General features: G+C 35.2%; 1 protein-coding gene across 2 annotated transcripts in view; it reads right to left on the bottom strand.

Moving 5' to 3' along the window:
- The window catches only part of LOC306882768 (signal-induced proliferation-associated 1-like protein 2), a 156,953-nt gene that overhangs the window by 37,817 nt on the left and 92,255 nt on the right, over positions 1-26,881 (bottom strand). For both annotated transcript variants that reach the window (XM_079437641.1, XM_079437642.1), the window contains exons 9-11: positions 11,322-11,596; positions 3,815-4,066; positions 1,013-1,165 (exon numbers count right to left, since the gene is read on the bottom strand). In XM_079437641.1, the coding sequence (XP_079293767.1) occupies positions 1,013-1,165; positions 3,815-4,066; positions 11,322-11,596 (680 nt within the window). The remainder of the gene's footprint in view (positions 1-1,012; positions 1,166-3,814; positions 4,067-11,321; positions 11,597-26,881) is intronic.

Raw genomic sequence — 26,881 nt, 5'->3', positions numbered from 1 at the left:
ACTTTTATTAAATTAGTAAATTACCAATTACTCTGCCTGAACACATTACTTATGAATTCATTTATAAAAACGCAAAACAATTTATGTCAGATGGACAACACTATTTACTAAAATTTGAAATAATTTATTACATTAAATATTATTAATATTAAATAATTTATTTATTTGATAAATATTTTTAAATAAACAAATGCTTCTTTATTTATACTTCTATTAATACATTAAGAAATACAAAATAAATACAAAATAATATTTTTTATTAATTAATAAAATGCAAAACAATATATATATATATATATATATATATATATATATATATATATATATATATATATATATATATATATATATATATAAATAAAAGATGGACAATATGATCAAATTGACAATATGATAAACAACAAATAATATTAATAATATTTAAAATTAATAATGAAATGAACTACTGTTTATATTAATACTAAATTAAACTACTAAATCACATTTATGTTGAGATCATCAAAACAATGTTACTAATTTATTGGTTAATTTATTCAATTACATTCATTGAATTTTTGACCAATCCATTGATGCTAAATTAAAAATTAAACTAAAATGAACACTAAATGAATACTGACTAATATTGGATCAAAATTATCAATACAATTTTATTAACTGATTTATCGATTAATTAGAATTATTAATTGGACCAATACATTAATACTAAATGAAAATGATCAATATAATGCTATTAATTAATATTGGTTGATTTATTATTTTTTATTAATTGAACCAATAAATGAATTAAACTAGAATAAATTAAATAAATATTAAATAATATTTTATAAAAATAATCTAATTGTATTAATTTATCTATATATTTAAAGTTTTTTATTGGACCAACACATTAAAACTAAATTAAACTGATAAATAAACCAAATTATTACTAAATAAATACTAAAAGAATACTTGATAATGAAAATGATCCATGTAATCTTATGTCATATAACAGCAGTCTCTGTCCAGCAGTTACCCGTCGTATCCTGGCTGCTGGTTCCAGCTGGCGCTTGCACAGGGTCCCGGGTCGCTGGAGGACGACTGGTTACTGGGTGAGCTGCGGTAGTGCTGGGACGCGTCTCCTTTACTGCAGGACGAGATCTGAGGCTTCTCAACATCCTGAACGCTCCTGCAGTGAGAGAAACACACATTCTCACGCCAGCTGCCATGCTGATACAGATGAGTTCAACACGTGTGAGCAACAGATTTCAGTTTAACGAACAAACCGCGGATCAGAGAAGCAAGAGAGTAATGCAATCTAATGCACAGGAGTGCCTCTAATCAGACCTAGAAGCAGCTAAAGAGCAGGAGAATGTGTGCAACATTCAGCATTATTTTATCTACCATGACATTCTTATCAAAGTTGAGGAAAAGAGGAAAAAAAATGATCAAATAAAATAAGGAGCCATGGATAATTAGGCAACACCGTCTCATAACTGTTGCAAGCATTAATAATAATAATAATACATTTTATTCCACATTGCACCTTTAAATGCAGCTTGTCATAGAAATAAGCAATATATAAATGATAGTAAGTAAAAAAGAAAAAGAACGAAGCAGCAAATTAAGACTATGACTACAATTATTATTATTTCATGTTATTGGCTGATTCATGAATTTAATTACTAACTGGACCAATACATTCAAATACTTGATCATAATTATCGTATATAATTTTAGAAATGTATTTATATTCACTAAATTATTAATTAGGTCAGTACATTAATAATAAATTCAATAAACTAAATTAAACTAAACAAGCAAACAAAAGTAATAGTAAACACTCAAAATATTCGATCATAAGATGTTCATTATAATCGTATTAATAACTTTAACCTAAACTAATACTGAATGATATGATAAACATTTTCAATGCAACTTTATTAACTGATTAATTGACTGATTTATATGAATTGAATTATTAATTGGACCAATACATTACTAATGAATATAATTAGAATATATAAATGAAATGAATATTAAATACTGGCTAATACGTGACTGTCAGTATCATTTTTTATTAATTTGACTGACTGATTTATATTAACTGAATTATTTATTGGACCAATACATTAATACTAAATTAAATTATAATACATTAACAGTTTAAAACTTATTTAAACCTTGTTTTATTTTAAATATGTTATTGCAATTAACCTTTTCCTGTATTTATTTGACATGTGGACAAATGCGCATCTGGGTTTTCCATACATACAGAAGATGCACACAGTATGCACCCTACAAATATAGTAAGATTACTATAGTAATATGCTATTTTGAACGTAAATGCAGTCTAGTCTATTCAATTGCACGTCCCCTCGTAAAAAGTAAAAAAAAAATCTGATATTCCTGTTTATCTGCTTCCTCTCGGATGTCAGCTGCAGCAGATCTCATTCTCCATGCACACATCTGACACACCTTCCAGAAGCGCAAAATACGAGGACGAAAACTGCATGAAGGTGATTTCAGCTCTCGCTGACGTCAGTCTGAAGTCACAATGCACAGACCAGAATGCACTACTGACAGAGTTACTTTGTGCATCAACAATGCCCCTGGACAATATGCATGCTAGTATATTAACACATCACTGTGACAGATGCATAAATGTCCTTTAGCACCTGTAAATATCTTACATTCATGCATGCAACCCAATTATTCAAAGGGACTTTTCATTGCATTCAAGGTATACATTTCATCACTTCATGCATTTCCTTTGAAAATGTGAGAGGTGTTTGCATGTGTGTTTTAGTGTTAGTATTAGTGCATCACTAATAAGAGGGTAAGAGAGTCCAGTGGTGTGGCATTGCACAGCTCTCTCCACATGCCGTCTCATAGAGGAGCTGGAAAGGTCATCAGCACCAGCACGAGGGGGTTCCAAGTAAGAACAAATGACCCCATTATAACAAACCATATTTGAAAGGCATATCGCCTGCATACCAAATACAGGAAGCTGAATTCATGATCTGGGTCAGTAAGTTTGCCAGGAACACCGGAAATGCAACGCAACACAACACTTTCCAGCAGAATGTAAATTGTCAGTGCAGTCTGAAACTGAAAATGCTGCATGACACTGCACAATTTTTTATTTTTTTTTGCAATTTACACATATTTGAATACATTTTCCCTTTATGTGAATCAGGTTTGTGCACTGCAAAAAAAAAAATAAAAAATTGTCTTATTTTTCAGTTAAAATATCTGAAATCCTAAAAATAAAATTGATTTCTTCAAGAAGCAATTCTGCAAACAACTTGTATTACTACAATTTAATATAACTGTTTTCTATTTTAATATATTCATTTTCACATATTGAATCTTTTTTCCCTTTATGTGAACCAGGTTTTTGCACAGCAAAAAATTCTTTATGAGTATTTTTGTTTTGTTTTAACAATTAAATACATTTCCTCAAGCAATATTGCATGCAATTTTAAGATGTGTTTTCTTTTTATTCCATTTTACTGATTGAAATTAAAATTTAGTAATCAAAAAGCATGTACATTTAATTGAAATCATGAAACTTGTACAATTTATTATTAAATATCATAATTTAAATTATATTAAAAGTAATTAAAATTTGCAATTGCATCTGCGTCATGGAAATCATAGAGCTCCACACATAAAATGTGAGAAAAGTTTCACCATGTCTTTATCCTGCTGTATTTTTTGTGCATTCTAACACCCAGAGTTCTGGTTGATTCAGGAAGGCGATGGATTCACAGTTAACTCATCCAACTGACATTAAGAAAAATGCACAAGCATGCATCTGAAACTGAAGCGATACCTGGGTCCATCCGGCAGCTTCCTGTCGAAAGAGGTGCTGCGTGGGATGGCGGTCTGAGCATGCTGGAGGATCTGCTGGCACGGCATGCGATCGGGACCCTGTGTGGGGGATCCGCGGGGAAGAGGCTGGCTGCTGGTGGGCACACGGTGCCAGGTGGTGTTTCTCTTGAAGGGCGTCTTGTACTCGCAGGGCGTTCCTTCACTGTCCAGCTTATACTCCACCATGGGGATGCGGTAGAGCTCTGAACATCCCCTGAAAGACACAGAGAGCAGATAAAACGTCAACGGACATTTATAACGTGCACTGATAACAACATTACACTAATCCACAAGTAATCCACACCACTCCAGTCCATCAACTAACATCTTGTGAACTGAAAATCTGTTTGTAAGAAACAAATCCAAATCAGATGTTAAGATTAAGATGTTTTTAACTTCAAACTGTTTAGCTTCCAACTAAAATACGAGTCCATAATCCATAATATAATGCTTCCCCTCCAGTGAAAAAGTCCATCTCTTGTTGTCTCTCACATCAAAATCCAGCCACATGTAATTTAGAGTTGTTTTGGCTCTGTGCAGATTTCTCTCCTGATTCAGACCAGACCACTTTATCATTGGAAGAAGTGTTATTATGGATAGAGGACTATTTTACCTCAAAACGTCTCAAGGTTTTGTCTTCTCAAGATGATAATTGATGGACTGGAGTGAACTAGAACTTAAAGTAATGCTGTTTGCACCACAAGCCAGAGGGTTTATGATTAGAATGATAATACATTAAAATAATATAATAAACACCAGTTTGCAATAAAAAAAAAAAAGCAGCATAAGATACTTTTTTTGTACAGGTAAAATAATTAGAAGTGAATGACACTGGAAGCCTTGCACATTCAAGTTACTGCAGCTCTTATGTTAAAAATAAGGTGGATATGAGCGCTAGAAGGGAACTAGAAGACACACAGAAAAGGAGAAGCTCGTTGAGGTGGGTTTTAGGGTTACGAAAACAGTCTGCTCTACGAAATAGAAAAAACCTTCTGCAATTCAACTCTGGAGCTATTGTCTGCATGAAGCTCTTGAGGTGAAGGGTTAACATTCTCCTCTTCCATTTGCATAAGCAGCCCACAGGCTCGTATCAATTAGATGCAGAAGACAGGCCCAAATATCAGACAATGTGATCTCTGCATCGGTTTTAAATTGAGCTGCATTCATCAGCTACTTCCCCATTGCCCTCTGGATATCACTGACCTCGGCGTCCTCAGGAGGCCAGAGAACACTAGACGCTACGCTACACTTTCTGGCAGGATCTCTTGGCATGAGCAACAGCAATGCAAAGCATCCTCCAAAGGGATTTTTTTTTGTCCTGCCGGAATACATTAAAGAAACAGATCAGGAATAAATGAAAATTCTGTCGTTCAGATTCTCTTTGACTTTCATCTGTGAAACACAAACAAGATATTTTGCAGTGGAGAATGAGGTTTTTGAGCTATAAAAATGGGTGAGAAAATATGAGTAACTTTTTCAAATATGTAACTGAAGTTACTTTGCTCTCCCATTTATTGACTGACAGCTCTCCTGTCACCGTTGTGAGAAACTGGGAGTGAAGTGCAGAGGCAGAGACACTTCCTTCAGGCTGAGGCTTAGAAATTTCACTTTTGGTGTGAAACGGCCTTTACGGTGACCAAAAACATAACTCTTGGGCTTTTTGTCATTAAAAATAAATGAGCAAGCCCAGCTTAGGTGACAAAAAGTAATGCAAAAGTAACGTAATGCATTACTTTCCATAAAAAGTAGCTAAATAATGGAATTAGTTATTATTAGTAACACAATATACATACACAGACAGACACATATATAGAATATAATGCTATTATTACATTATATTGTAATTTTTCACTTTTTTAAGGAACAGACCAAAATTGAAGTTGTTTATGTGAACAGTACACTTTGCATAAGTTGAATGCAGTGGTATGTTGAGGTGACTGATGTGAAAGGGTCTTTGGTTCTGGGACGCAGATGCCCCTTAGGTGTTTATCAATCAGCAGAAATCAAGCTAAATGCACATACAAATGCATCCAGACGTGCCGCTGAAACATTAGCCGCAGCTAACAGCATCGGCTCGTGTGTTTGAAAAGTCAGTCAAAAGAAATGTATTTACTGTGCATCACTCACAGACGCAACATAATGAGAACCAGTTGAAGAGAAACTTAAACTTCTGAACCGCAGCTTTGGCGACCTGAGCATGTGAGATGATGAGTGTTTATAGAATAAACAGGTCAATCAGTTTCTTCCAGTTAATTACGTCTGTTTTCCCATTAAAAGCTGAATAATATCCAAAACTAGTGTAAAACAATTCACAGCATAAGCCAAAGGCAGTTTAAAGAGCATGCTAAAGCTAATGTGTGTATCTTTCCACACGTTTATCAAATGCTTTGCTTCACTATTTACTTCAACTTCCACACAGAACAAAACATTCACATTTTCCACATCAAAACCTCAAACCTGCACTGACATATGGAGAATAATCTAGAGCGTGTGAATGTGCCGAGAAACACGAACCCAATTGCATTTAGATGGAAACTCTTATAGATTCAGTATGTTGTTTTAGAAACACACTTGATACCATGCGTCCAACCAAGAGTTATTCCTAACATTAGCGTTTTTATCCAAGAAAAAGCATGTTAAGCAAACTTTGAGGGACAGTTTTCATCAGAGAGCTCATGCAATACAGGAGTGTTCGTACCACTTCTCACATTCACAGGCTCAGATTTACAGAGCGATGTTTTCCACGGCCGCCTGCCAAGAGCCGCACAAGGACTGAGTCAATCCTCTCACACTATACTGACGGCGTAATGGAAAACTAAAGTGTGGGATATAGAGGTAAGACACTAATGAGCCTGCAAAATGCAATAATGATCAGTACTGATTGACATTATGTGAAACACCATATGGATAAATGTGCTACTGAGTATGTATATATATATATATATATATGTATATATATATATATATATATATATATATATATATATATATATATATTGATCGAAGAAACCTGAAGAAATCTCTATTCATCAAAAAAAAAAAAAAAAAAAATGGAGCAGCATAACTGTTTACAACATAGATAATAATCAGAAATGTTTCTTGAGCAGCATATCAGAATATTGGAATAATTTCTGAAGGATCACGTGACACTGAAGAGTGATGATGCTGAAAATTCAGCTTTGACCACAGGAATAAATTACATTTAAAATATATTCAAATAATACCTGTCTGGTTTAGTTCAGCTACAAATCAGACATCAGAAGACTACAGAGAACGGTTCGGTCTGCTGAAAGGATTATTGGTGCCCCCTGCCCAACCTCCAAGAACTGTATACATCCAGAGTGAAGAAAAGGGCTCAGAAAATCACTCTGGATCCCTCACATCCAAGCCATCTCCTTTCTGAACATTTACCATCTGGCCGGCGCTACAGAGCACTGAATACCAGGCACAAGAGCAGTTTCTTCCCCCAGGCAATCTACCTCATAAGCAATTCCCCCCATTGTGCAATACACATATGTGCAATTACCTTATACTTACTGTATTTATCACCCTACATCCTTGTACATCCCTACATCTTATTCTATTCTATCTATAGCACACCTGTACATATCATTTATTTCATTTTTCAATTAATTTTTCTTTTTTTTTATTTATAATTACATGTGTATTTTTATTCTAATTTGTATTTTTTATTGTCTCAATAAAAAAACAAATTCCTTGAATGCGCAAACATACTTGACAATAAAGCTCTTTCTGACTAAAATACAGCTGGTTTGAATTGTAACACAATTTTACTGTTTTTACAGCAAATGCAGCCTTGATGAGCAAAAGGAACTTCTTTTTAAAAGTCCAAACCTTTGATGGTAGTGTATATTATAACATAAATCCACATTTTACACAAAATCTTCAAATTAAAATATCTTCAAGGAAATAAATATCAAAGTACCATCTGATACCAACATCAGAGTACTTCTTTGTATGGTGGGAAATCAAGCCTCAACAGGACTTTTCCCATCAAACACACAGTTTTTACATCCTCTCTTATTTTAAAGAGCTCATAGATGTCTTTTTATGGCTGTGCAGAATCCCGTCTGTGCGGGTGAAATACGGCTCTAATATTAGTCTAACCCAGAAAATTGATTTATTTACACTAGAGCAGCAGGATGTGGCCGTAACCCTGCCGTCCTCAAGCTTCTACATCATTTCTATACGAATCTCTAAACATGCCGCCCATACATCACACTAATGAGAGAAAAAGAGAAACGGTTCAGAGGTGTCCACACTCAAACTTACTCACATATGGATTGAAAATGTAAACAGCGGGTAAATATATGGTTTTCAGACTAATCAGAGAGAGTATGTAATGTTTTGAGGCTCTGCTCCTCGACGTCTGACCTGAAACATGAGACTCGGCTGTATATTTGAATGTGGCCGTTTATACTGCGAGTCTTTCCTTTAAATACATATTTATCCGGGTGTAAAGTTTATACATGCTGGAAGCAGCGATGACATCTGGAGTTCAAGTAATTCTAGGAATATTCTTTGGTTGTTTAACTGCATCATTTACAATTTCATTTGCATTGATGCATTTGCCATATACTTTTATTCGAAGCGACTTGCATTGCAGTGAAGGTACAGTATATGTATTTGATCAGTTCTCGCATTCCCTGGGAATCAAACCCAGAGAGATCTGTAATTTTCATCGTAGGTACACCTCAACTGTGAGAGACAGAATATAAAAAAAATCCAGAAAATCACATTGTATGATATTTTAATAATTAATTTCCATGTTATTGCATGAAATAAGTATTTGATACAATAGAAAAAAATAGAACTTAATATTTGGTACAGAAACCTTTGTTTACAATTACAGCGGTCAGACGTTTCCTGTAGTTCTTGACCAGGTTTGCACACACTGCAGCAGGGATTTTGGTCCACTCCTCCATACAGGTCTTCTCCAGATCTTTCAGGTTTTGGGGCTGTCGCTGGGCAACACAGAGTTTCAGCTCCCTCCATAGATTTTCTATTGGGTTCAGGTCTGGAGACCGGCTAGGCCACTCCAGGACCTAGAAATGCTTCTTACGGAGCCACTCCTTAGTTGCCCTCGCTGTGTGTTTGGGGTCATGGTCATGCTGGAAGACCCAGCCATGACCCATCTTCAATGCTCTTACTGAGGGAAGGAGGTTGTTGCTCAAAATCTCGCGATACATGGCCCCATCCATCCTCCCCTCAATACGGTGTAGTCGTCCTGTCCCCTTTGCAGAAAAGCACCCCCAAAGCATGATGTTTCCACCCCCATGCTTCACGGTTGGGATGGTGTTCTTGGGATTGTACTCATCCTTCTTCCTCCAAACACGGCGAGTGGAGTTTATACCAAAAAGTTCTATTCTGGTCTCATCTGACCACATGACCTTCTCCCATGCCTCCTCTGGATCATCCAGATGGTCTTTGGCAAACTTCAGACGGGCCTGGACATGTGTTGGCTTGAGCAGGGGGACCTTGCGCGTGCTGCTGGATTTTAATCCATGACGGTGTAGTGTGTTACTAATGGTAACCGTTGAGACTGTGGTCCCAGCTCTCTTCAGGTCATTGACCAGGTCCTCCCCGTGTAGTTCTAGTCTGATCCCTCACCTTTCTCAGGATCACTGATACTCCACGAGGCGAGATCTTGCATGGAGCCCCAGTCCGAGGGAGATTGACAGTCATCTTGAATTTCTTCCATTTTCTAATAATTGCACCAACAGTTGTTGCCTTCTCACCAAGCTGTTTGCCTATTGTCCTGTAGCCCAACCCAGCCTTGTGCAGGTCTACAATTTTGTCCCTAGTGTCCTTAGACAGCTCTTTGGTCTTGCCCATAGTGGAGAGGTTGGAGTCTGATTGATTGAGTGTGAACAGGTATCTACAGGTAACAAGTTCAAACAGGTACAATTAATACAGGTAATGAGTGGAGGATAGGAGGGCTTCTTAAAGACAAACTAACAGGTCTGTGAGAGCCAGAATTCTTGCTGGTTGATAGGTGATCAAATACTTATTTCATGCAATAAAGTGGAAGTTAATTATTTAAAAATCATACAATGTGATTTTCTGGATTTTTTTTTTTATATTTTAGTAAGTGTGGAGAACTTGAAAAATCTGCAGTGTATCAAATACTTATTTGCCCCACTGTAAAAATAAATGTAACAATTAAATATATAATAAAAATTATAAATTATTATGAATAATATTTTAACAAAAATTAAAACGTATATATAATATACATGTTTTAGAATTTATTAAATTAAAAAATAAATTAATATATAAAAGTAAAAAAAAATTATTAAGAACATTAATTAATTAAATATTAATTTCTCAATCGTTTTCATGAGATTTGCTTTAAAAGGCTTTAACGCTCTGTTTTGTAATCTGGACGGTTGGCTGATGGTATGTGATTGTGCGATTATGTGATCTTTCCTGTTTTAATTGGCGGGACGTGCAGACGAAGTCTAATCTGCTGCGCTGCCAGTCGGCACTGAGACGCGTTTCTTCAGCACTCAAGCACCTCCTGCCACTATCGCAGGGTGAAGAGTGTCAGGCCTCGACCCAGCTGGCCAGATCTGTCAGCCGCATTACACCACTGCTGCCGCTACACAAACATCAGCGCTCTCCTTCTGTTCCCACAGATCCACCACAATCACTTAAAGAGCTTCCCGGTGCAAACTAACCATTCACAGCAAATCAGTTCCAGAAGCAGCATTATGTTAACAACACTGGATAATAGAGCGACTTGAGAACAAGAAGTGGAGTGGAGTTTTTACTGCTAAGAGTGAGATATTAAAGTCAAGACTTCAAATCCCATCCAACAAGATAAACCATCTGAGTAAGGCTGAAAAAAGCAGCAGGAAACCTGCTATTAACATCCATCTTGGGTGATTTATTAAGACAAAGTAATGCATTTCATATGGAACTGTAAGTTAATATTGCATATCTTTAATCATGGCTCATATATTCAAAATATAATATAATATAATAATAAACTTAGAGGTGTTGGATAAACCCCTAATCCTAAGTATTACATTCATATAAATTAATACAAAATAATATAAGATAATATATAATTAAAGTTGTTAAACAAACCCATAGTCCTAAGTATTAAGCTACTAAAACAAATACAAAAAATGATATCATATATTAAACACATATTTGATTTTGATTGCTTCCATTGTCCTCATTTGTAAGTCACTTTGGATAAAGTGTCTGCTATATGACTAAATGTAAATGTAAATATTGAAAAAAATGATATAATATAATATAATGTATAATTAGAGTTGTTGGATAAACCCCTAACCCTAAGTATTAAACTTCTAAAAATAAATGCAAAATTAAAAAATATATTATTTTAATATAGCAATATAATTTCAAAGTCAGATCTGTTACATAACCATTTTAATGATTTTTTAAAATGACCAAGTTGTTGAACAAATCACTGATACCTTCTGGGAGCTCCGTCCTCATACGGCTGGATAATGACCACCTTGACGGAGATGGAGGTGCGCAGCAGGTCGATCATCTGCTCGTGGGTCAGCGTGGCCACCGCCACCTTACAGATCTCCACCAGCCGGCTGCCCTGCCGCAAACCGGCCTTCCAGGCATATCCGAACGGCTCCACGTCAGCCACGATGCCCTCGAAATTAACGTGGAAGCCCAGCTGACCGAGACCGTTTCTGCGCAAGGTCATTTCTGTGGTCTCACAGCCACGCGTGACCATCTGGAGCAAGACAGAGAGATCGAGAGAGAAATCAGACTCTATATATTACAGAGTATCAGTCACAAAAAGCATCGTACACATTAACTACTTTTAATGGCATTGTTTTCATTTTTGAGCTTGAAGGAAAAGACCAGCGTGGACATTCTTCACAATTCTCCCTTCTGAAAAGTCATTTGGGTTTGGAAACATGACGGTGGGTAAATAATGCCAGCATTATTTCCGGGTGAACTGTTCCTTTAAGTAGCTCAGATGTGACGGACAGACGGTCACAGGGAGACGAGCCAAAATAAGACATAAAACCAACATCCCCCCGGCAACATTTAAATCCAAGCAGGACGCATGCATGACCGTATGTCATCTCAATCTAAAGAGCCTTTCATATGGAAATAAAGACAAGGGAACTCCAGGGAAAAAGTTTTTTTAGAAAGGAAAAAAACTGATACAACGAATCAGCAATGACTCTTCAGTCCGATGTTGAAACAGAAAACATTTACAGTGCAAGATCAAGAAAGTAAAGTTTATGACTTTTAAATTAGATCAAATTAATATACTGTAATATAATATAATATGAGTTGTTGAACAAACCCCCATCCCTTAGGTAATAATCATTAATTTTAAATAAAAATTATAATAAAACAATACAATAATTAAAATTAAATATAAAAAATTGTAATATTAATATAATGAAACTATAATATAATAACATTAATAAAATGCAATATAATACTTCAATTTATACTTCTGTATTAGACCAAATTAATATAGAATAGAATAGAATAGAATAGAATAGAATAGAATAGAATAGAGGTGTTTAACAAACCCCTATCCCTTAGGTAAACAAAAAAATGAACAATTTTATTAAAAATAAAATAAAATTTATTTTAAATAAAGCTTATTATAAAATAAAAATTATTTTAAAATATTAATAAATGTCTAATCCTAAGCATGAATTTTCAAAAAATAAATAAATAAATGAAGATATATGAATTTATAGTATAGAGTTGATGAACAATCTAATTTCCCTAAGTATTAAACTTCCAAAAATAAATACAATTAAAAAATATAATATAATATAAAGTTGAACAAACCCTAATCCAGAGTATTATATATATATATAAACAAATAATTAATATGAAAATATAATATATAACATACCACTAGAGTTGATGAACAAATCCCTAAAATAAAAAAATAAAAAAATAAGTATTATAAATTAATATAATATAATGTACAATGTAATATAATATAATAATAAAATGCAATATAATAATAATAATAACCTTCAAAAAAATAAAATAAAAATAAAAATGTGGCTTGTTAAGGAGTGGTGTTTAATTCCATTTGGTGCTGCTAGAGGCACAGAAATGACACAGTGCCACTCTACAGACGGGTTTTCCTCAGGACCTGCCCATCTTGAACTGGTTTGACTGATTTTATTTGGACTCCGGTACTAACGGGTGTAGTAATTAGCATTAATCCAGTATAAACATGCCATTATGAGATGGTGACTGCTGCTTCTGTTCAGCTGCAGTGAAACACGTTCACACGGTCATGTGACACACCGCCATCACGCAATCTCATTCAATCATTAGACTGCATTAACGAGAGCTGAGCTCCAAACCAGCAGGACTATGGGAAAACAGGAGTGGACGGGCAGCTGGAGGGTTAAGAGCACATATATGAGAATACATTGATTAGTAAATGTGTATTTGATTAGTCGGCGGAGTCATACGTTTACAGGAGCGGGAGGTTTGGTGAGTCAGTAAATACTCTGAGGAGAGGCTGATCCGTCTTACAAGCTTTACCGTAATAAGCCCAGCTAGCGAGAGTGACTCACTGTACACTTGATTTCAACTGTTAGTAGTAGTTAGTCAACAAATACAGTAATGCTAAAGCACTGATTCAGCGGCCGACATATTAGTTTAAATGAAGGACTGAAACCACAACAGCTTGAGTCTGTTTTCAGGATTCAGTCGGTCAACAGACCAATCAGCTGTGAGCTTGAGTCTGGACTTCAACAATAACTAAATAAATCTAACATCAGGCATCCATTCATACAAAAATTACTTTGAATTAATTACTTATTTTAGAATAGCAAAATAATGTTGTACACAATGTTGTAATGTGCACAAATTGTTAGTATTACTTCAATCTTCATATACATACAGTCATGGCCAAAAATATGAAAAGGTATGAAAATATATAATTAATGAAAACTGGTAGCATAAATAATAAATCTTTTTTTTTTTTTTTTATAAAAAAAATTATAAGGTCAAATAAGATGATATCATTTTTTGACGTAATATAAAGTGTTATGTAAATAAAATAAAATTGAATAAATGAATGAATAAATAAATAAATAATTGAATGAATGAATGGCACGAGCAATGGCAATGCCATGGGCTTGATTCCCAGCAATACAAGTTTCTTCAGAAAAAAGCATCTGCCAAATGCATAAATGCAAATGTAAGCTCTGTGGGTACATAACAACACAAACCAATGAATCATTCGAAATAACACCAGACACCTGTAGTAAACAAGCAAAGGTTTGGGTTTCACCCTGAGTTTAAAGCTGCCCAACCTTGTGCTTTCCTTAAGCATATATCATTAGACGCTGAAGCACTGCTGGTCAACTGCTATCAGTGAATAATTACACACAGAACAACAAACAAACTCCAAGACAGCAGCTGAAGCAAAGTAAACTGTGAAGCGAGCGAGCTGCGGTGATCCTCAGAGGGAGCTGAGCTCTCACTCTTCCCACACGTCTGTGTCTGCGCTAAACCTCTTTAAAGAGAGCGATCTGTTGTGCTGTCAGCTGTCTTTACTCTCACATTCACCTTTTGACAAATATGTTTAAAATTAACTATATTTACTGTGATGTAAATATATAATGAATAAAATCGATAGAATAAATAAATAAACAAGCCTGTGAATTCTTGGTAACACTTTACAATGATGTTTCGTTTCATTATATTAGCCAACTACATCAGTCAAAGTTGCAATGAAACCTACTGTGATGTAAAAGTGAAATTGACTACTGAAAAAAAGCAATTAGATAATAGATTTCTGAATTTGGACATTTCTGGAAAAACATTCTAAAAATATATATATATAAATATATATTCATAGGAAAATATGTCTAAACTGCAGTTTTTCTATAAATTACTGTTTATATGTTATAGAATTTATATTTCTATTAATAAATTAATTAACAGGTAACACTTTACAATAAGGTCCCATTAGATAACATTACATAAACTAAATGAGCCATACATTTGCTACAGTGCTTATTAATCTTTGTTAAAATTAATTAATTAAAAAAACAACTGTTCATTGTTAGTTCATGTTAGCTCTGGTACAATAAATAAAATTAACAGATACAACTTTTGATTTTAAGTTATTAGTATGCGATTAATAAAATGCTTTACGGGTATTTTTATTGCTAATTCATGTTAAATAATCTTAACAAATGGAACAGCATTAGTGTTATCTTTTGAGCCTAGAAAATATGGAAAAGACACTTTTCTGACTTTCACATTTTTATTTTCTATTTCTATTTACACATGTACATTTAATTAACACTATTATTAATATAGGGCCCTGTGATTTCCGCGATGTGGAAAACACGGACGGAATCGAGGAATCCAGTCATAAAAACGGATTTTACCGTATAATGTGGAATGTTGCAGAATTTGACAGATACATCTAAAGCAGTTAAACTACACTTAAATCTAAAATGTTATATGGACTAGTGTCTGTGAATACTAAGCTGCCAAAATACCATTTAAATATGAATCCTGCAAGAATTAATGGTGCAGGCGCGCGGTTTCGTTTTCTACACACATACTAAAAAACTGAAATTGAACTTGAAAACTGAAAAAAAAAAAAAAAAAATTCATAGGGCCTTGAAAATTAAATTTTTGTTAAACTTTTAATAAATTGCTGTTTAATAATGTAAGCTTCATGATTTCAATTAATTAGACATGCTTCTTGATGAATAAAGTTGAATTTAACCTTTAAACAGAGTCTAGAAAAATTTAAACGGTAAAAAAACGGAATCCAGAAAAATTGAAAAAAACGAATTCGGAAAAAAATAAAACTGAATTCATAGGGCCCTATTAATAGTATTAATGGTAAAACAATTTCATAATCACTACATCAAAAACAGACAAACAACACAATGACTTCTTGTGATGAAAACTCAAGACTCAAGGTTTCTAGAGTTTAATGATGGAGGACTGCCGTAAATCTGCCAAATCTAAAAGTAAAAAGTAAAGCGAGAAACACTGCTCGACAATACTAGGTAATGGAGAGTGCTGTGGGTTATTTGAGACGTTTGGCTAAAAGCAGCAGCTCAGAGTGAGTCTGCAGATGAGAGGCGAATCGACTTGAGGTGCACCGCAGATGGCCAAACGGGACGGCAGAAGCCCAGATGGGCCGTACAGCAGACCTGTGCCTTCTGACAGCTTCTGGGCCAAGCGACAGCATCTCATCCACGAGCACATGCAGCAGATCCCAGCAGCCCTCTGGCAAACCACATCACGCTGAAGGTGTTCTAAGAGACCGTCTCACTGAGGTTTTTCTGCCATGCAATGTGGTTTGGACACAAAACATTCTTCAAAATGTTCCAGTGAAAAAAGTAAGTCAAACAAGTTTGGAACGAGATGAGGAGGACTTACATTTTCTGCTGAACTCTCCCAGGGCTCGACAGTAAGGACCGGCCAGTGTGAAAGATGCTCGGGACAGTTGACAGAATCGTCTGTGGTCCGATCGGGTCACTAACCCTAACATATCCATCACGAAAGTTCATCGCTTGAATGCATATCAAGCAATTTTAAAGCATTTAAGCACAAAACAACAGGAAAGAACTCGATTTAGCACTCGTGCGCTATTTTCTGTGCGCACAGAGAGCCGCGTCTCAGTCAACGTGCAAACACAGAATTAAGTTATTTTTCGTGTCTTCTTGCGCTTGATCAAACAAATTCACCAAATTATGTCAAAATACCAATCTTGGCGAGCATCCATTGTACGATGTTGTTTTTTTTTTCCTCGGAAGGGCAACGTGAGTCGAAAAGGGCATATGGGCAGTTGCCCGGGCAACCTGAGCAACCCCCCTGTGCACATCCCTGGCGAGCATCCTCAAAAAATCCTCGGTTATGTCTTAATTGAACGTAAACCGTCGAGAAAGCAATCTGATGTGTATCATTATATTGGGTCCATACATTGTCTCTTAAAATGACAGCGCCTGTCCATAATGTTAATCCAAAAGAAAACCACTCACTGCTCTTGACCGAATAACAATTTTAGCTTTAAAAAAAATTAATCTATATTTAATTTATACCCTGATGACTATGCAGCATTATCTTGCATTTAATTATTCAATATCTGACCCAGAACACCTAGAAACCTAGAAGAAAATAAAAAAACATTTATTAAACTATATTTATTTGTAAATTTGTTTATTAGTATTTATTTTCTTGACACTTCAGTTGTCTCTAAAGGGTTAGTTCACCAAAAAAAAAGAAAATTCTGTCATTAATTACTCGCCCTCATGTCGTTCCAAACCCATTAGACCTTCATTTGTCTTTGGAAAACAAATTAAGATATTTTTATGAAATCTGAGAGCTCTCTGACCCTATATAGACCGCAACGCAAGTGCCAGTTCCCAGTCCCAGAAATGTAGTAGGGATATCGGTACACATCAGTGGCTCAATTTCAATTTTTGCGAAGCTAAGAGAATACTTTTTGTGTGCAAAGACAACAAAAACAACATTATTTATTCAACAATTCTTCTCCCCGAGTTACAGTCTTCTGCCATTTTGGAGAATACCACAATGCATGTGCGCACTTTCCCCAAAACGTAATCAGCGATGTTTACGTTCAGCATGCATGCGTTTTCTCCTGAATGTATGATTACGTTAATTACGTTCTAGGGAAAGTGCGCACATGCGTTCATAAATAATGTTATTTTTGTTTTCTTTGCACACAAAAAGTATTCTCATAACTTCGCAAAATTGAAATTGAGTCACTGATGTCACATGGACTATTTTACCGATGTCCTTGCTATATTTCTGGGTCTGGGAACATTGCAGTTGCGGTCTATGCAGGGTCAGAAAATGGGTCAGATTTCATCAAAAATATCTTAATTTGTTTTCTGAAGATGAACGAAGGTCTTACGGGTTTGGAACGACATGAGGGCGAGTAATTAATGTCAGAATTTTCATTTTGGGGTGAAATGTTTAATGTGAATAATGATTGAACTTTTTTGGTATTGAAAATGTACATTTGGCATTGAAATTGGGAATTGTAAAATTTAACTGGCATCTAAAATGTTGGTGTCGTACAAGCTTATTTATTAGAATAACATTACCACATAAAAACTTTTTTCTTGGCACAGCCAGTGAAAAATCCTTAGAGTTGAGCCCTGCATCCCCTTTAAATCAATGGCTCAATAAGGCTATTTAAAATACAGAAACAGTAAAATTGTGAAATATTATTACAATTTCAAATAACAGTTTTCTATGTGAATATATTTTAAAATGAAATTTATTCCTGTGATCAAAGCTGTATTTTCAGCATCATTACTCCAGTCTTCAGTGTCACATGATCTTCAGAAATCATTCGAATATACTGATTTGCTGCTCAAGAAACATTTCTTATTTTCAATGTTGAAAACTGATTCATATTTTTCTAGAAACAATAAATATTTTGCAACATTATAAATGTCTTTACTGCCACTTTTGAGCAATCTAATGCATCCTTGCTGAATAAAAGTATAAATTTCCTTTGTTTTTTTAATATTACTGACACCAGACTTTTAAACGCTATTGTATCACTGTTATAATATTACTTGTGTATCAGTAATATTGTAATATTTCACAATATTATTTTCAAATAAATTTGAATAATAATAAAATATTGCTTTTTTTAAATTGTATTTTACTGTGTTGCTGATCAAATAAATGCAGCCTTGGTGAGCAGAAGAGACTTCTTCCAAAAACATTTAAAAAAAATCCAAACTTTGACTGGTATGGCTTATAATTTTCCATTTTAATGTTTGTCACGCTCATTGCCTTGTCTGTAGAAATGAGCTCAAAGTTAAGTGTGACCGTGACATAAGACCAGTTGCAATCACTTCCAGCACCTTTAACTGCTCACTGGCAGTGCTTGTGTTGTAGCAAAGCAGACAGTGGAAGTCAAATACGAGGGCATGATTAGCATAAGTGCAAACGCTCCTATCACGTCCTTGATATTCATTGGCTCATTCTGTATGCAAATGTATCCCGTCCTCCAGGAGCGGCACTGGATGCTCTACAGGTAAGGGATGTCAGCTCAGATTTCACACACACACACACACACACACACACACATCTGTCCCAGCACGTGACGCACGCGGCTCTGAGAAACAAGGACACCCTCATCTGAGCGCTGACCTGCGGCGGTGTGACTTTGAAGGTGTGCAGTGGATTTCTCTGCACTCACACAGAGAGACAGAGACGCTTCATGAGCCTGACTGTGATGTTCACTGAACAGCACACGCTCTGTTTTAACACCCACCAAATCCACAGCGCCTGACACTGAGGATGCTAACAGTAAATCAACACACATTCATTACTGTTAATCATTTAAGAGTTGGGCAGAATTATGAATTAATACAACCTGATGTCATGAATTTGAATGGATCTGGCCATCCACAGCATGTTGAATTTTACTTTGAATTGGAAAATAATGATTATACAGTATTGTAATTTAAAGAAATGCACACCAATGAATTTCATTACTTTAATTTCTGCTGTACATAAATAATTACATCTATTTATCTCCTGACGTGATAACTGATAAGACATATTTCTTTCTAAATAAATCCAGCTATTTATATCATTTTTATTTAAATTAAGATGTTTTTTTAAATATGTAAGGCATAAACAACTAAGAAAATTTTTAATACATACAATTTCGTATATATATATATACATACACATAATTTATTATTTATATTATTTACTTATGTAATTATAAAATGTTATATAAATATATTACATATAATATATGATATGATATATGACATATAATCCAGCCCAAATTGTAATAAAATAACCAGAAATAAAACAAGTTTAAATTAATGATTACAAAAAATTATACATAATTTATATTTATTATTTATATTAATTACTTATACAATTATAAAATCTATATGTATAACCATAACATTTATAATATATACATAAATATATTACATTATATTGTTATATTTCATGATATATTATGTTATAATCTAGTCCATTGTATTAGCATAATCTAGTCCAAAATAAAATTTAATAAAACATATAAAATATTATGACTTTTCATATTAATACATTACAATATAAAATATTAATAAATCACAATATTAAAAATATTTTTAAAGTATTATAGTATCTACAAATTACCTGTATCTATATTATCCATATTATATTATATTATCCATACTATAGCCTATTAAATTTGAATAAATATTAAAAATATTAATAAAGTATCATAGAAGAAAATTGTATCTATACTATATTAATGGTAAATTAAACACACTTAAATTTATACTAAATATGAAAAATCCAGTCAACTGCCAATCTGCTCTGCTTTTGCTGTGAGCAGCTTCATAATAAAGACGCTGCTGTCCTCATATGAACACAATCCCACTGTGTCACTAACCAGGGAATCTCCATCAAATCAACTAAGCGCCCAGACAGGTGACACGGGTTTGTTTCATAATGACTCCCGGATGAGAAACATCTGTTCTGGGAGCGTCTCGTCTGATGCCAGTAGCAGTCCTCAGTACACAAAGTGCCTTTAGGAAATGAGGCTAAAAACAGGAGCGCCGCTAATCCCACTCGCACCCAGCGTACCGCGGTAATCCCAGGAGATCCCACATCCCCAAACCATCCAGGTAACCCAGCTGAGCTCATCATCCACAACACATCACAGCTTTCTCTGTCCTCACTGTACTTAAACAAGGAAACCTCATATATATATATACACACAGTATACACACACACATATATACAGTCATGGCCAAAAATATCGGCACCCTTGGTAAAAGAATCAAAGAATCAAAGAAGGCTGTGAAAATTAATCTGCATTGTTAATCCTTTTGATCTTTTTTTCTTTTTTAAATCACAAAAATCGAACCTTTCATTTGGATAATAAGAATTTAAAATGGGGGAAATATCATTATGAAATAAATGTTTTTCTCTAATACACATTGGCCACAATTAACGGCACCCTTTTATTCAATACTTTTTGAAACCTCCATTTGCCAGTTTAACAGCTCTAAATTTCCTCCTATAATGCCTGATGAGGTTAGAGAACACCTGACAAGAGATCAGAGACCATTCCTTCATCCAGAATCACTCCAGACCCTTTAGATTCCCAGCTCCATGTTCTCCTCTGTTCACCTCACTCATTTTCTACAGGGTTCAGGTCAGAGGACTGGAATGGCCAGCAGAAGCTTGGTTTTGTGCTCAGTGACCCATTTTTGTGTTGTTTTTGAGGTTTGTGTTTGGATTATTGTCCGGTTGAAAGATCCAATCATGGCCCATTATAAGATTTCTAACAGAGTCAGTCACTTATTGATTTTTTATCTGTTGGTGTTTGATAGAATCCATGATGCCATGTGTCTGAACAAGATGTCCAGGACCTCCAGCAGAAATATAGGCCCACAACATCAAAAATACAGCAGTACATTTCATTGTACACATGGGGTACTTTTTATCCCTGTGTTCACCAAACCCATCTTGAGTGTTTGCTGCTAAAAAGCTATTTTTTTGTTTCATCTGACCACAGAAGCCAGTCCCATTTGAAGTTCCAGTCCTGTCTGATAACTGAATATGCTGGAGTTTGTTTTTGGATGAGTGATGAGAATTTTTCTTGAAACCCTCCCAAACAACATGTGCTGATGTAGGGGCTGTTTGACCATTCTTTTTAAGGTTTTCTGACCCCGAGACTCAACTATTTTCTGCAATTCTCCAGCTGTGATCCTTGAAGAGTCTTTAGCCACTCAAACTCTCCTTCTCACCGTGCATTAGGACGATATAGACACACGTCCTCTTCCAGGCAGTTTCCTAACATTTTATGTTGATTGGAAATTCTTAATTATTGCCCTGATGGTGGAAATGGGAATTTTCGCTGCTCTAGCTCTTTTCTTAAAGCCACTTCACTAATTTGTGAAGCTCAATTATCTTTCGCTGCACATCAGAAATATATTCTTTGGTTTTTCTCATTGTGATGATGATTACGGGAATTGGGCTTTGTTTTCCCTCCTATTTATATTTCTGTGAAACAGGAAGCCATGGCTGGATAATTTCATGTTCATAATCACCTGGAGTGCTCAAAATTGTGAATATGAATGGGAATATATTTCAGAGATACTTTACTCATAAGAATTTCTAGGGGTGCCAATAATTGTGTCCAACGTGTATTTGAGAAAAACATTTATTTCATAATGATATTTCCCCCATTTTAAATTCTTATCATCCAATGAAAGGTTAGATTTTTGTGAATATTTTAAATAAAAGATCAATAAACAATGCAGATTAATTTGCACAGCCTTATATGATCATATTTACCAAGGGTGCCAATATTTTTGGCCATGACTGTATAATTATGTTTCCAATAAAATATTTAAAGATACAACAAATATAATATTAAAATGTATCTATTTAATCAATCTATTTTTATGCTTTGAGTGTTTTATTAAGTGTTGTAGTGGACTAATTAGATAATAGTACTAATAATGAATATAATACATTAATATAATAATCAATATTTATATAACAAATAATATACTAATTAAATATGACTAATAATGAAAATATAATATAATGATAAATTTATATTTATGTTTTTAATAAATTATTTAAAAACACAAATAATAATATAATATGAATATGAATCTAGTATATATGCTGTAAGTGTTAGTTAATTAAATAATTATAATTATTAATATTATTAATGATTAATATAATACATTAATTATACATGATTTTAACGATTTAATTAAAAATATATTTATTTATATTAATAAATTGTTCAATAAAAGAAAACAAATATTATTAAAATGTTAAACATTATTACATTACCTTAAACATACCCTAAATGGATGCCTGTGCCATGTCTCGCTATTCTCACCATTCTATGCAGCATTATTTCTAAATGTATTTATATTTATAAAGTGTGGACTTGAAAAGCACCACAAGGACTGAGGACGCCTTTGAATCGGGAAATGGCATCTAAGATGCTTCGACATATTATGCCTCAACAGCATCCGAAAGCCAAAACTGAGCAACCTGAGTGAGTTTAACTGGCTTGGGCATTTACAGAAGCCAAAAACACAGATCAGGAGCAGTGCCAGGAGTAACACAAACCCGCACCCGTCACATTCTGGCCATCGAGATGACTCCATCCCTCTGAGAAATCATGTAAGAAGATTAGGATGATTTCTCAAGGCACAGATTTCATCAGGCCGAGCTTTTCACAGGTGCACATGATCACATGTACAGGAAGATGATGAAAATGTTTAATTACAGACCCTGTCATTTATGATAAAAACTAAGTCTGAATATCCCCTAAGAAAAGTCATTTAAGGAATAATTAGACTGTTACCCAAGATAACATGAACACAACTGCAAGCCAACGTTCTTCTCCAGCTTAGAGAGGAAAAGAATTTGTGGGTTTTGATTGAGCCCGATTGAATTTTGATTAAGAGAAAACACTGAATTGAGTAGACAGACGTCTGAATGAAAGGATCCTGAAGACATCAAAATGATTAATAGGAACAGGGCATCATGGGAGTTTTGGTTGATAGTTTAAGTCATTAAGCTAAACATAAAAATACTGTTATATAAATAAAGAAATTGGTACTTTCAATCAGCAACGATGCATTAAATTAATCTAATCATAACCCGTCTTTTAGGCAAGCACATATGGTACCCACTAAACAAAAATAAAACAAGGTAATTGTGACTTTTTATCTCACAATTTTTACTCCCTCGCAATTGTGAGGTTATATCTCGTAGCTAATTCTGACTAATTCTGTCCAAATACCTTTTCTTTAATTCAATGGCAGAAAAAGGCTAAAGTAGATATGATGTCATGTCACAAAATATTTTTAATACGACTGAATTTGTATAGAACCTGATCCTAATTTAATAAAAACATTGTAAGTTATAACGCTTTCATTTCCACAGTTATTCAAACAGCACATAAATTATATACAAAAAGCAAGCAAAGAACACTTAGGCCTACATTATCAAAGAACATGACGACTGACTTCAGTCTAGCGTGAGTTTAAAAAACTCCCCCCTTATAATCAATAAAGCTGCCTACAATGTCAAATTAATCTCTTGCATCATACGTACATTTCCACTTTGTTGTTTATGATGAGAGAATTTGCGAGATTTGGCGTTTCAGCGATGACTCATCTGAATGCCTCTGATTGGCCACTGCATTCATAAGATCGACAGAATCGTGTGATTGGATATAATGCGGAACGCTGTAAAATGCATAATTTTCATTTTCACTTTATTCGTGACATCCTTAATGATTTAGTTTAATTGTACAGGGGCTCATTTGTCCAATTTGGTGGCATTTTTGCCCCAAGCCCATGTTAATTTCAGACCTGTGGCCAGGGGAAGGCTAAGCCTTGCCCAGTCTTACAAACGCTCCACCTATGGCAAGCTAGCTTTGAAAGCATAAGATCCCACCCTCCCTGCAAATCACTCAGCCGCACCTCCTCAAAAACCTGACCGCGTTGTGCACAGACAGAGCAGAGGCTAACCAGCAACACTCCGAGAGACAGCGTCAACACTGTCAGATTACCTCATGTGTCATTCACCAGTGAGAAAACATTACAGTACAAAGCGATTAATATTACAATAATAATGCCTTCCATTCTGGCTCGGTCTGTAGTAGCATAATGGAATGCGCTGATGACGTATCATGTCTGTACAAACGGTGTACAGAGGTCTGCAAATAAATACGTTAACAGAAAGGTAGGGCAGCCCATCGTAGCCCTCGGACGGAGGAATATGATTGGAAAAATATGTCATGGTCCTATGCCTTCCACAGATGATTTAAATACAAATAAATACATTTAGACCACTTAACTTAAGCTGGCCACATACTAGAGGATTTTAAGCCCGGGGGGTGTAGCCCGATTCGCGGCTTGTCGCAAGCGATTTTTTTGTCCAACAAGTCCTCTATTGTGTGGTGTCATTGCAATAATTTAACTGCTCCCGATTGAGACGGAGCGTCCCGGAACTCAAACGACTCTTGATCTGGTTGCCTCTCAGCTGCCAGCTGACAACGTCGATTGTCTTTCATTTGTTTTCCTTCTCTAGTCACGTTTGATCAAGCGATTCTCCATGAGATCACTTGTCACTGTGGAAACGTCCCTACAATCGACAAGTGTGTTGTCTCGCGGTCTGGTCGAACCGTCTAGTGTGCGCATTCAGAGGATTATAAGGCTAAAAACCAGTTGAAAGTTTTTTGATGTCTGTGGTCTCACATGGTTCAAGCTCTCTATAGATATATCTCTCATGTCTCATGTGTCGAGTATTTGCTGAATTTCATGTTCATTTTAGTGACGCCTTTCAAAGAGATATGTGTGGAGACCGAGACGACTGAAAGCGCACCCTGTATATTTTCTTTATTTTACAAAAGCACAATATTTTGTTGATATCGTGTGTACACAAATAAAAGTAGACCCTTTAGAGATTTAAATGATGTATTAGTCTATGTACGATCAAAATCGACGGAGCATTTTAAGTAGGGATGCACAATATTATTGGACTGATATCGGAATCGGCCGATAATGGCTTTAAAATGTAAATATCGGCATCGGCCCAATATGAAAAACTGGGTCGATATGTCTTGCCGATAAGAGGAATACATTAACTCACATGTGCTCAGGGTGTGATTAGATCATGTCAGCAGTATAGTTCATTCTTGAAGCAAAGCTTTGTCTGAATCACGATTAGAGCCACTGTTTTGGATCGCTGCATTTGATCTGTGAAAGCACCTACAGAATGATGCGTTCAGTGTGTGATAGAGTAAACAGTGATAGCACGTGCAGCGGCAGCCTCCCTGGTTTCTAAAGCCCATTCGGTAAGGAGTTTTAATCTATAGGGGGCGCTGTTGGCCTACTTCTAATTAAATTAAAAGTAAACTAGCCTACACAAATGACATTTAGGGTTCTTTCACATTAGCACTTTTGGTGCACACCCAGGTTTGATTGACATCAGAGTTCGGTTTCTTTGGATGATGTGAACGCTGTCTTCCGAACTCAGGTGCGCACCCGCAAACCGTACCCGAGTCCGCTTAAAAAGGGTGGTGTGGGGTACGGTTCAAGTGAACTCTGGTACGGTTCGCTGCTGATGTGAATGCAATTGTACCAAATCGCGGAAGTGAACCGCTATTAATGCCGTATTATTTGATAAAAAATTTGTGTTTCACTCACTTTCCTGACGAGCGTGACTGACGCGCTGCAAGCAGAAAGCTGTATGTCTCATTTCTGTTCGCCTTCAGAGTTCTTTAGAGCATTTGCAGTACATTCGTGAGACAGACATAAGTGCTTTGTAAACAAAACGAACAGTTCAAAAACGTATATATATAAAAGTGCAGTGAGCAATCTTATGCATTTTGCCACCTTCTCCCGCGCCGTCGTTACTAAGCAACGGGGTAAACAACTGCTGGCTTGATGACGCAAACAAACCGTGGTTCAGACCCAAACAAAATAATATGAACGCAGTCCAGCGGGGGCAGGGGGAGCAATCGAACCAAGTGTGAAGGACCCTTAGACTGTGTTTCTGATTAAATAAAGCAGTAACTGATGTCATAAAATAATGAGTATGTTTTTAATTAATAGTCAGAAGCTATAGCTTACATGAAAAAAATAAATTAATCACAAACATGACACTTTTTATAAAATTAAATAATTTTATATATACGGATTTATTCATTAATGTGTAATATGTTTTGTTTTTATAAATCATAAGCTCTAAAAGTAAAAAATAGTAAAAAAGTACAAAAAATATCGGCATATCGGATATCGGCAAAAATCTAATATCGTGCATCCCTAATTTTAAGTTCCCTATCTGTCGGTCACTACGAGTTATGTCGTGACGACATTAGGGGGGGATTTACTTGAGAGCCCCGACTGCCTCTGATAAGAGAAAACGCCAATGAAATTTGGCTAGTGGATTTTGCATACCTGAGCCACTCCCCGTGCATACGGGTATAAAAGGGCGACAG

This window comes from Barbus barbus, assembly GCF_936440315.1.
Source record: "Barbus barbus genome assembly, chromosome: 16".
NCBI lineage: Eukaryota > Metazoa > Chordata > Actinopteri > Cypriniformes > Cyprinidae > Barbus > Barbus barbus.
This window is presented reverse-complemented; position numbering and strand designations above follow the sequence as displayed.